General features: G+C 36.9%; 1 protein-coding gene across 2 annotated transcripts; it reads left to right on the top strand.

Annotated features, from left to right (window-relative positions):
* The first annotated feature begins 2,208 nt into the window (after nt 1-2,208).
* On the top strand, nt 2,209-10,567 carry LOC117912769 (U-box domain-containing protein 5). Of its 2 annotated transcripts, none has more exons than XM_034827472.1 (6): nt 2,209-3,158; nt 4,627-4,723; nt 5,271-5,453; nt 6,434-6,541; nt 7,725-8,893; nt 9,452-10,567. In XM_034827472.1, the coding sequence occupies exons 2-6, from the start codon at nt 4,667-4,669 to the stop codon at nt 10,218-10,220; spliced, it is 2,286 nt and encodes a 761-aa protein (XP_034683363.1). In that variant the 5' UTR covers nt 2,209-3,158; nt 4,627-4,666; the 3' UTR covers nt 10,221-10,567. The 2 variants fall into 2 exon arrangements, with proteins under 2 accessions (XP_034683363.1, XP_034683362.1); XM_034827471.1 differs by having other exon boundaries at nt 2,211-3,158; nt 4,645-4,723.
* Nucleotides 10,568-11,554: the final 987 nt, after the last annotated feature.

Consider the following 11,554-nt stretch of genomic DNA (forward strand, 5'->3'; position numbering starts at 1 on the left):
GAGGCAAACCCAAATGAAGTTCCCTGGTTTTGAAGAGTGAACGTGAATTGTGAAACTTGGTTATCTTTACAGACGAAGAGGAAACCAGTGAATTTATGCCGGCACCATTTTCTCTCTAAAATGATGAAACTCAGAGCCGTCTGGAAAAGAAAACACACTCTTCTCTTCAGATCCGTCCAGGGTTTTTGATATTTCTAAAATAATTTCAACATTAGCTCCAATTAGAATACTTAGGAATTGAAATCTTAGAAGCAATGTCCAGGTTCAGATGTTAGCTGAATTCTCACATTAAAGCTTGAATACCCATAGCCCCAGCACAACTACTCTATCATAAATGTGTTTCCCTGAAGTCTGAACCCACAACTTATTTTTTGATGGATAAGTTTCAGCAATTAAGGAAAGCGTCTTCAGGACAGTGTCATGTGGTTGACAAAGTACCATACATTGTCAAAAGTTTTTCTCAATTCAAATTTAAAATGACAACATTCATTTTGCGTATTAGTTAACATGTTAAGAAAACTCTTCACATTGGGCATGGGACTTGATCAACCTTTGAAACTTTCGCTCCCATGTCTATATCAAACCGCTTGGGTCATCCTTTGAAACCAACCTCATTTTGATCACCTTTCACATCACAAATCCTACCAATTACCTAATCTCGTAAGTTTGGTGGTTGACTCTTGATTATCTAGGATTCCCACTTCTAAGAGGCTTCCTAAGTGGCGAATAGTCTAAATGGAAAATCTAGTGGTAAACGCTTGCGTTTCAAAATTTTGACGCTTGTGTCTGGTTCGCACTTACCAAAACTTTAAGGTCTCTTTGTAAATAAGATTAAAGGAGAGTTCCAGTTCCATCTAGAGATTATTGAGGACCCCACTTGTCCCAATCTTCAACTTGCCCGGATTTTGATGCATACTAGTATGGTAGTCATAAGCTCAATCGTATTTTCTTGCTGCAAGTATCTGAACTGAGCTTTATAAGGTCGGTTTAGTCTGGTTGCACAAAAGGAATGACAAGTGGGGGGGTTTAGGCTGACCCTTCGTTGCAAGAAGTGAATGCATCAACCGTTTGCTGGCATCAGGCCCACCCATCAAGCTTCTTTCTTCAACTTTTTGCGGCCATGGCAACCGACGAGCCTTTGACAATGGTGGGCATGGTGCAGTTTGCTAGTTGCTGTGGCCCACTGATACTGACTGGCTGTAGTAAAGAGATCATGGGTCTCTTTAATTGAGTTTAGGTGCATTAACTTAATTGTTCCTAAGACATCAAATCATCCACAGCATTCCCATGTTTTTCACATGTTCCCATGATCGCTAATGAAGATTTTCGCTTGATATTCAAACGAAAATAAAGAGAGATGAATTACTGTGGACCTCGCACTTTCTTGTGATGGTTAGTGGTTACATCATAAATGCCCTACGCCTACCGTAACGCATCCATGTGTTCATGGGGGCGTCAATGCATATTTTTGGTCCGAGGCTCAGCCTTTTCCTGTGCCTAGTCCTCAGACGTACCACCCCACAAATCACATCACATTTCCCTTTTTTTTCTATTCACCAATTACTTTAGTGAGTGAGAAAAGTGGAGCAGAAAAATGATAGAAGAAAGAAAATTAGAAAATGAAAATGGAAAGCGACCTAAAGCAAGTAAATGGCCCCAAGCCGGCAAGCCCCAAGCATCAGACGTTGATCCAAATAATTGTTACTTCCACTAACATCTTTCTCCTTCCACCACTCAACAAAGTTTTGTCCCTCTGCATGATTAAAAAAGTTATTGCCAGCCTGGGACTGAGGGCAAAGCAGGTCGAGCTTGGTGCAAACAAAGATATCATAACTCAACTTGCTTTGGGATCAGCTAAAATTCCAGATCCTGTAGACCTGAACATCAGGTCAAGCTCTGGACAGCCCGAATAAAACAATCTAGCAAAAATGTCATGAAACAAGTTGCTTTGTCCGTGGCCTCCCCCACCATAAAGCAAGATTCTTATTATCTCTTATGTGAAAGATAATTCTTGCAAATTGGTGGGGTGAGTATAAAAAAAATGAACAACCTTAATTTAATTCGAGTTTAATTTTGAAATATTTTTATAGTGTTTCAAGAATCAAGGCTTATTATAAAATTATTTATGACATTGAAATTGTTCATGTTAATATATCTGATGTTGAAATGTAATTATGAAAGTACAAGGAAGGAGAGGGGGACGCTCAATGAGAAAAAAAAGATGAGTGGGTTGTTTTCTTGTTGACTCACAACGATGGCTTTTACTTTTTTTTAAAGTTTTTTTTTTAAGATGAAGGTGGGGACATGTTCTGATTCATAGTGTTCAAGGGAGGCTGCTGGGTGATGCTCTTGGTGGCGCACTTTAACCCTACTGCCTGCATAATTGCCTCCGTGTTTGCGCGGAAGCTCAAAGTGAGCCCTCATCGTGTTTCTCCTTTACTGTTTCCTTTTCACTCGGCTTCGACGACCAAGAGATTTCTACAACTGCAGTTAAACTAGTTGGTTTCTTTCTTCCTCGTGTTGGCCAAAGGACTTTGGGAATCCACTATTTTCCTCCTTTATATATAGCCTTTTATTTTGAATTATTTGTTCTCTCCTGTCTAGGTTGTGGGGTTTCTTCTACTCTTTAAAGAGTTCTGCAAGCTGAACCCAGTACAATTGGTTCTTGTGATATTTTTTTCATTTCTGGGTTTCTCTTGCTTTTTTTTGGGTTGGTTTTCCCTTAGTGTAATCCATGAAGAAACGGTGTTGAGGTTTGAGAATTCTCACCAGTTGTGAGGAACTAGAGGTCTTTCAAGCAAAAAGATTATGTTCTTGGATTTCTACTTTTCTTTCGCAGAAGATCTCGTGAACATTTGTTTGCAACTCTTCTCCGAGTTTTTGTACGGAAGGGCTGTCAGAAAAGTGCCACGACGACTTGAAATCTGTTGGGGAATTTGATAAATTTGAGGGAATTCTTGTGGTTCGAGAATTGGGTTTTCTTCATCTGTGCCCAATTTCTCAAAATTAGATTCTCTGGTGGTTGAAGTTCTAGTTTTCTCACTTGCAAAGTAAGGGGGAGGTGGGATTGTGTTTACTTCCTTCTCAACAGGCTTGTGTTTACTCGCTTCTCAACAGGCAGAGGAGTAGCTTTCCTGTTCGGTTTATCACGTCACTGGGTAAGGGTTTTCATTTTCTGTTCAGTTTCTGTTCGGATTATGTTTTAGTACCGACTAATTTGTTGTGTGTGCTTTCTGCATCCTGCTTTTTGGGATTATTGAAAACGGTATTCTTTCATGCATTGGAGCCAAGATTTTGAATTGAATTTGCTTGTAATCCATGATATGAAATTGAAATAATTCATTTGAGTTTATTTTAATTCAGGGTGAATAACATGTCCATTTCCTTTTTTTTTATTTTTTTATTTTTATGTCTTTTTCTTTTAATAGGCAATATGCCATCCCCAGTGGGCATTTGATCGTCCCAAATTGTGTCCGTATATTATCTTTTAACTTTACATTTTAAAATACAAGTTGGTCGTGTAAATATAAACACCACTGGAGTTGCAGACTAAACATGTTCAAGTGCATTCACTGGGATCCTAAAATAGCTTAGACCGTCTTTGGCTGTGTGGAAATTCGGTCTTGAAACTGGATCAGAAAGGCTCTGCAAATCCACAATATATATATACTGATGGATTTGGAATCAGTTTCAACTCCTGCAGACATCAAATCTGCAAAAATTAAAAAGCAATCTTTTAAATTCCTCTAAGTTGCCTGAGTTTAAGTTCAAATTTATGCAACCAAATGCATGCTTCTTATAACAAGTGCTAAAACAAGCTATTGAACTCATTCAAATGCTCAAACACAGTTATTTAAATTCTGTGTAAAACCTATGGACATTTTAAATTCCTGTGGGAAGGCCATGCTGCTAGAGCAGGGAAAAACTTTCACCTTTTTATTAGCCATAATCTAATTGATTATTGGCTGAAAACTATTGCTCCTTGAGTATATAATTGGCTAACTTTGGAATGTGAAGCATTGGCATGGAATGAAAATTTGGGAACCCGGTGATCCCACATGTTGAAGATGGAAGATTTCTGAATATATTTTCCTACTTAATCTGTTCTGATGATTGTATGGAACAACTCCCGGGTTTAATTCTATTTGATAAACAAAATACTGTTGCATCATTTCTACTATCATCTCCAAAATCTTTCTGCCACGTGGTTTTATTCTCTCTTTCTTAACGTATTCAATTCACATCTGTTTGCTACTGGTTTGGTTGCAAAAGAGTAATACAGATATACAAATATCTGGTAAACTGCATGTATGGTTTAAGGTTTCGCACTAGTAGTTCTGTTTTATATGGAAATGCAGGTGCTTTTATTGTGTAGTGTCATCTGTATGAATTCTGTTGGTTATTTGATAAATGTAAGTTGCCACTAACAAAACCAATGCTGTTATATTTCTTGAATCTACTTTGCATTTTGCAATTTGTGTTTTGACTGATTATAGATTCCTTGATTTTCATCATTTAGCATATGGAGGTTTACATTTGAGATTCTTAGTTTGCACATGATGACAAAATTGTAATTTTATAATTATGATGTATTTTATACAAGAATGACAAATTTAATTTTCTCAGTTGTTACTCAATGTGCAGATCCAGTATAACTGCCTTTTAGATGGGGACTGATGCTACAGAAGTAGTGCCAACACTGCCTCATCCTAATGCTATAAAGGTATAGATGTGTCCAATTAGTTCCATTTTTTCTGTTCCAGTTTGCATGTTTAAATTTGAATATTGACTTTTACGGCTGCCCTTCAGGCCTACTTCAAGTGGCACATGGTGGTGTGGGAGGTTTAAGGTTCAATTCCCAGTAGGGAAAAGGAAAAGAGAGAGAGAGAGAGAGAATGTTGGCCATAAGAAAAATTAAAAACTAAAAATTTTAAAAAATCCAGAGGGAGAAGAGTTATCATGTTTCAAGTTAACGCATCAAGAAATAAATAGCAAAAGGATAGGAGCTATTGCATTTTCCACTATGGAAAATGTCTTTAGAATGAAGAAAGAGATCTATATCTATTTTATCCCTTAGGAGAATGACATATGGCTATAGTTTTCTTATGAAAGTTTAACTGGTTATTTCTCTAAGGAATGTGAACATGAACTTCCGTATATCTTTGCATGTTTGTAATGCTTTCTACTCCTTTTTATATTATATTATTATTTATTTCAGTTGTTCTATTATTGAATCAGAATATCTTGGTAACGTTAGCCCATGATTGCAGGTGCATCAGTTAATGTGCACAGACCTAATGAATTTGGTTGATCGAATCTTAAAGATATTACCAGAGATAGAAGCAGCTCGCCCATGCAAAGCAGGAAGGGATGCATTGTGCTCGATAAACCTAGCAATTGAGAAAGCCAAGTCAGTCCTGCTGGACTGCAGCGAGTCTAGTAAGCTCTATTTGGTATGTTCTCTACAATCTTCTAACAGAAAGAAAGTAAACAATATTAAGTACATTTTCTCCTTAATATTTTTTTCATGTGAAAGCATCATTACTATGTTTAAGTACCTTCGCTTTTCAAACAGTTTTAAAAAAGAAACAAGAAAATAAAGAAATCAACCGATGTGCTATGCTGTTAACCTCAAGAAGGGGAAGGAAAACTTACAATTGTAGATGTTTTATCAAAGCTTTGGCAAGGTAATATAGTGTCATTGCAGGATTATGATTGTCATCTTGTACCTATTACTTGACCCACTAATTTGATTCTAGTCTTGCATATGATATCCTACGTCTGATAAGGGAAAAAGTTCTTGACATTACATATGTATGGGCTCCTCTTAACCAAGTAGATGTGTTTTAAACTTGTGAGGACCTATTAGACCTAAAGTAGACAATATTTACACGATTGGGAGTAGGTTGTTACAAATGGTATGAAAGTTGATCCCTAACATGGGTATGAGAATTTGTTTGGTCTTGCAAGAGATGTTTGTCGATTTAGCTCCACAATCCTATGGGATATAACGAGGATGTTGTGTCTGTATGAGGGATGTTATAATATCCTACATCAAATATGATAAAAAGTTATTGATATTATATATGTATGAACTCCTCTTAAACATGTACACATGTTTTAAAGTTGTGAGAGTCCATTGGGCCTAAAGTAGACAATATCTATATGGTTGGGAGCGGGTCATTACACTGCAAGTAGTTGTTTGAAGTGAATTTCATCCCGCATTACTTGATTTATATTCTTCTAGATGGAACTTCATACAATACATGTTCTGGGGAATCTTGTAATTGCTGCTGCACCCTTATATAGATCTTACTCTTGAGTGGAACATTTAATTGTTGTCTAGAAACTATGCGATTAATATATTTTTTCATTTTTTAAAGTATGCTTAGCTGTCAGTTGATGTTGATAGTTGTTTCTGTAATATGTTCAGGCAATATCAGGCACTGTAATAGTGTTGAAATGTGAAAGAATAAGGAGCTTACTGGAGAAAAATTTAAGCCAAATTCAGACTATGGTTCCGTGTATGTTGAATGCACAGGTTTGTATGCACTCTATTTTGAGTTTTTTTTAATTCTCTTTTACATTTATGCCTTTTTTCTTTTTGAGTGATGGTGGGAGGATGCTGGAAATAAATTGATAAAAGAAGTACTATTTGCAACTATTGAATTCCAATTAGATGCAAATTCTCAGCTGTATTTTGTTTCACAATATGAATATATCTTTATTCCTCACCTGCAAGGCATGCTCATTTAGAATGGCTTGTGTTCTTGATATTATTCCTATGAACCCCTTCTTTGTATTTCTTTGGCATTAAAACTCTTGTTTGCGGCTCAGTGTGTATATACATATGCACTCAGATGTGTATATACTGTCTCCTTTCTACGTCACACCTTGTTCTGTTCAATTTTTTTTTTCCCCATAAAACCATCTCCTTTCTACTTCACACCTTGTTCTGTTCAATTATTATTATTTTTTTCCTTAAACCTTTGTTAAATTATGGATTCTAAGTGTGTTAGTTGAGGTGGTGATCCCCTACATATCATTGTAACCAAAATTTATTATGACAATCAATGTGAGTATAATTTTGGAGAATAAGATCAGCCAATAGGGATGAGAATATGCAAATACTTCAATTGGGTTTTCTAAAAGACTCAATTTTCCCAGGGGTACCTACAGCTAGTGTGCCCGTTAGCCATCTGTGTTAAAGATCTAATGAACAGAAACCTTGTGCATTGCTTTTCTTAATACAGACATGCATGACATCTTCTGTTTGTGGTTTGAAATCCTTCACAATGTTTTGTTATTTTTATCCACGTCAGTTATTACTTTAGCTGGCTCTCTCACTGTGTTCTTAGACTGTTAGTAATCCCCCTAATACGGGTTTAATCTGATCTGAATACATTGAAGTGTCATGTTGGATTAGTACTGCCTGAAAAAGAAAATGAAAGTACTGAAAGAGCAATTAGACCCTCTTTCACTACTTTCCTACTTTCAGATTTACTTGTTATGTGCATGCATAACATAAACCTCTAAAGAAAAGAGAAACTGCTTGTTCCACATATTGCAGCATTCTTTTTCCTTAATAGTGATACTTATGGCACAAGGGCATTCAGTCTTTTTAATCTCATATTTGGACTTTTGGACTCTTTCCCCCCCTTTTCTGTCCTTTTTTTTCCTATGCCAAATATCTGGTACAGTTGATGATGAAGTATCATTTGCAGATTTCTCGAATAGTAGAGGATCTTAGGGCAGTAACGTTTTCCATGGATTCATCTGAAGAAGAGGCTGGGAAGGTCATGCAAACATTGATGCGCCAGGAATCAGCTCAATCTGATTTGAAAGAGAATTCAAAGATTGAGGCTCTTCAAATTGCAGCTTCAAGGCTTCATATTACATCTCAAAGAGATCAATTGATAGAGAGAAGATCCATTAGAAAGCAGCTTGAGAAAAGCAGCAATAATGAAAGGAAGAATCAAATGTTAATATACCTTTTGAATCTGCTGAAGAAGTATGGAAACTTTATTGTGGAAGAGCAAATGGAGAATGCTGATGATCATCATGAAAGACCTTTTCCATTTCCAAACTCTTGTAGAGCTTCTTTATGTGGTCAATCTGTTGAAGTAGGATCTTGCTTAGGATACGGGCAACCTGAGGCTCAAACTGACGTGTTTAGGAGGCCAATACCACCTGAGGAATTCATGTGCCCCATATCTTCAAGATTGATGTATGATCCGGTGATCATCGATTCGGGAGTAACATTTGAAAGGATGTGGATCCAGAAGTGGTTTGATGAGGGTCATGATACGTGTCCACAAAGTAAAAAGAAGCTGGCCAAAATGTTGTTGACTCCAAATACTGCCATGAAAGAACTAATCTTAAAGTGGTGCATGAAGCATGGAATCCCTGAACCTGGCCCATGTTTAGAACCACCAGCATTTAACACATGGGAATATTCTTCTACTTCCATCACAAGCCTCAGTAATTCTATGAATGATCTACACCTGCCAATAGATATCAGCGGAGTATCACTTGGATCTTTAGATAACAGTTACAGTTCAGACTCCTCACATATTAATATCAGAGATGGCTTAAATTTGATTACAGTGAAGACTAGTGACGAATCACACAGATGTCATGGTCATGCAGATAAACCTGAGACAGATCTGAAGTTTTTATCTGAACTTGCTACACATCCATGGGAGTCCCAATACCAGGTGGTTGAAGATGTAGAAAAAGACTTGAAAGGCGATGATCAAGCTTGGCATTCACTATCATCTAAGAATTTTGTTGAACCACTGATTAGGTTTCTAAAGGATGCTTGTGAGCAGCATGATGTAAAAGCTCAGAGAGTTGGATCGCAGTTGTTATTGGCATTTGTCAGCAAAAGCAGGTAACTTCTTTTTCTTGCTGTATATCTTGTGCTACTGATATTTTTAGTTCTGATGAATATCATCTCTTGTTTCAGCTGTATTTACTTCAGTTAGCCCGTTTTTCCTTTTGATGCTACATATATCATAATAGGTTTGAAGGGCATCCAAATTGTCTATTATTAGGTTTAGAGTGTTCTATGAGTGGTCAAACAACTCAACTTAGGTCTTAATCTTATTTGGTTGTTGGCTACATCATTTCTTTGTGCCTAGCCCCATGTAGTGTCACATTCTTGGCAATGATTTTTTTTCTTGCCACCTTTGCCCTCATTGTTTTTTGTATGCCTCTTCTCCTTTTGGTGTCTTTAACTTGAATCAAATCACTTCTCTATATTGGTGCATTCATTGGCCTTTATACACAGCCAACCATCTTAGATGATTTTCCTCATATTGTTCTCAACTGGTGCCACTTGGAGTAAATTTCTGTTATATTGTTTTTCCCTGTTGATACATTGAGATTTTAGCTTAAACAGGATTTAGGCCTATCTCTCATTCCCATTAATTTGTGTGATGCTGTACAGAAGTGGTGTATCATACTTAGGAGAAGATGCATTTAATCTGATGACATCTCTTCTAGATTCAGAAGTAACTGAAGAAGCTCTTGCCATACTGGAAGTGTTGTCTAGCAACTTGAATTGTGGATCTAAAATTGCTGCAGCTGGCACTCTCACTTCTGTCCTAAAGATCCTGGACACCCACAGAGAATTTCAGGAACCAGCCATTAAAATACTATATAATATGTCCTCAAAAAGTGATGTTCGTTCCCTCATTGTGTCTTTGGACTGCATCCCTAAGTTGGTCCCATTCTTGAAGGATACTCCTCTTGCAAAATATAGTATAGTTATTTTGAACAATTTGTGTTATACCGAAGAGGGCAGGGTTTCTGTTGCTGGAACTGATGGATGCATAGCTTCCATTGTTGAATTACTTGAAAATGGAAGCTGTGAGGACCAAGAGCATGCAATGGCTATTCTCCTTTTTTTGTGCGCTCAACGTGTTCAATATTGCCAGTTGGTTATGGAAGAGGGTGCTGATGTCTTTACTTCGCTTGCCAGTATATCTCTCAATGGGAATGACAATGGAAAGGTGAAGGCAAATGAATTGCTTCGACTCTTAAGAGATATTGATCATAGTGATGTAAAAGAAAGTCCTGGATCCAATCTTGTTGTCCCTGTAGACTCCAGCAACTACATTAAAGAGAAGAAATCATCTTCCAAGGCATCAGGAATTTTTGGAAGGATACCAATATTCTCAAAGCGCAGGTCTGGTTCACCAAAAAGAAAGAAATGAAACCCAAATCTTTAGCTATTTTTTGATTCTGGTGTGAGTTGAATTCTCATCAGGGTCTTGTCATAAAATGTGCTGGGTAAGACTTTTTTTCCCTTATCTAAAGGGAGTGATGATATCATGTAAAAGCTAATATAGTTAGTGGGTAAGTGGTTATGTTTAGCTATCATATTAATACCCAAACTAATCCCCCAACATGTAAATTTTATTAGCTTTGGTTAGTTGAACTTTTCTGGCTTTATACACAATAATAATGTATAGTTTTGCCTTATTTGATTTGTAATTTGATATTTGATAAGAAACAGCTTTTTGTGATTGCTTGAATATATATTCATACGTCTTTGCACTTATCCTTTGTACTGGCATGTGTATTGATTTGCATAAAATTTTTCTTCTTATGCTTGCTGTGGTTTAGTCCATCAGCAGGGCCGGATCTCTGTTATTACTTATTAGGTATTAGTACATGAATTCCTCTACACCATTGCATCCTGTAAAAGCCATAATTTGTAGAGTTGTTTCTCCAACAGAATACTTTATTTTCAGTTGTTTTTAACGCACAATCATAATTTAATTGATCCCAATGGTGGACATTTGGAAGACTAATAGTATTTATTGAAGCAATTTCGGGGTAGAACTTAGGTCAACCATTACAGTCATTGCTGATGTACTATTCACATGTTCTTGTCAATAAACTTCAATTGGGTGCTCCTCTTTGAAGCTTGAAAAAGGTCCTTAAATCTGAACTTTTTCCACATACCCCAAACTTGTTTCTTAGTACACATCGAGTGTAAAAAATACTTCATTTACTACATATTGGGAAGGTTAACTAGCAGGAATTCCAGAGAAGAAAGGCTCCATGCACTTTATGTCTGATGGGCAGCTTCTTTATGCACCAGCCCCACTATGATATGACTCCTATTTATTGTCACTGACCTGGGTTGGCCTCTTACCGGGTGGGAGCTTGTGATCTGAACTCTTTTCTTTAATGGTTGTCCATTCATGAAGTTGATGGAGAGAATCGACCTCCCACTTGCCTTGGAATTGGGAAATGCTTTATTTTATTTTGCTTTATTTTTTATCACTAGCCTTTAAGATAGTGGCCCGGCTTACTCTATATCATATGCTCATATGTTCATATGTCTCTCTTTAGAACATATAAAGGGTGCTAAAATGCAGTTAGGAGTTGATGGATAACCTTTCTTTTATGGTCTTGTCTTCTTAAATATGATCTTTGACATAACTAATGGTACCAGAAAATCATTGGTGACTATTAGCTATACAAAAACCTAAAGGTCTCGTCCTCGGCCTATCTCTTGTAACACTTGTCCTTGTGCAGA

Source organism: Vitis riparia, chromosome 4 (genome assembly GCF_004353265.1).
Source record: "Vitis riparia cultivar Riparia Gloire de Montpellier isolate 1030 chromosome 4, EGFV_Vit.rip_1.0, whole genome shotgun sequence".
Lineage (NCBI taxonomy): Eukaryota > Viridiplantae > Streptophyta > Magnoliopsida > Vitales > Vitaceae > Vitis > Vitis riparia.

Coding starts and splice junctions, on each gene's coding strand:
- LOC117912769 (XM_034827472.1), top strand. CDS start 4,667: ATGGGGACTGATGCTACAGAAGTAGTGCCAACACTGCCTCATCCTAAT. Junction 6,542..7,724: donor CGTGTATGTTGAATGCACAG/GTTTGTATGCAC, acceptor TATCATTTGCAG/ATTTCTCGAATAGTAGAGGA. Junction 8,894..9,451: donor GCATTTGTCAGCAAAAGCAG/GTAACTTCTTTT, acceptor GATGCTGTACAG/AAGTGGTGTATCATACTTAG.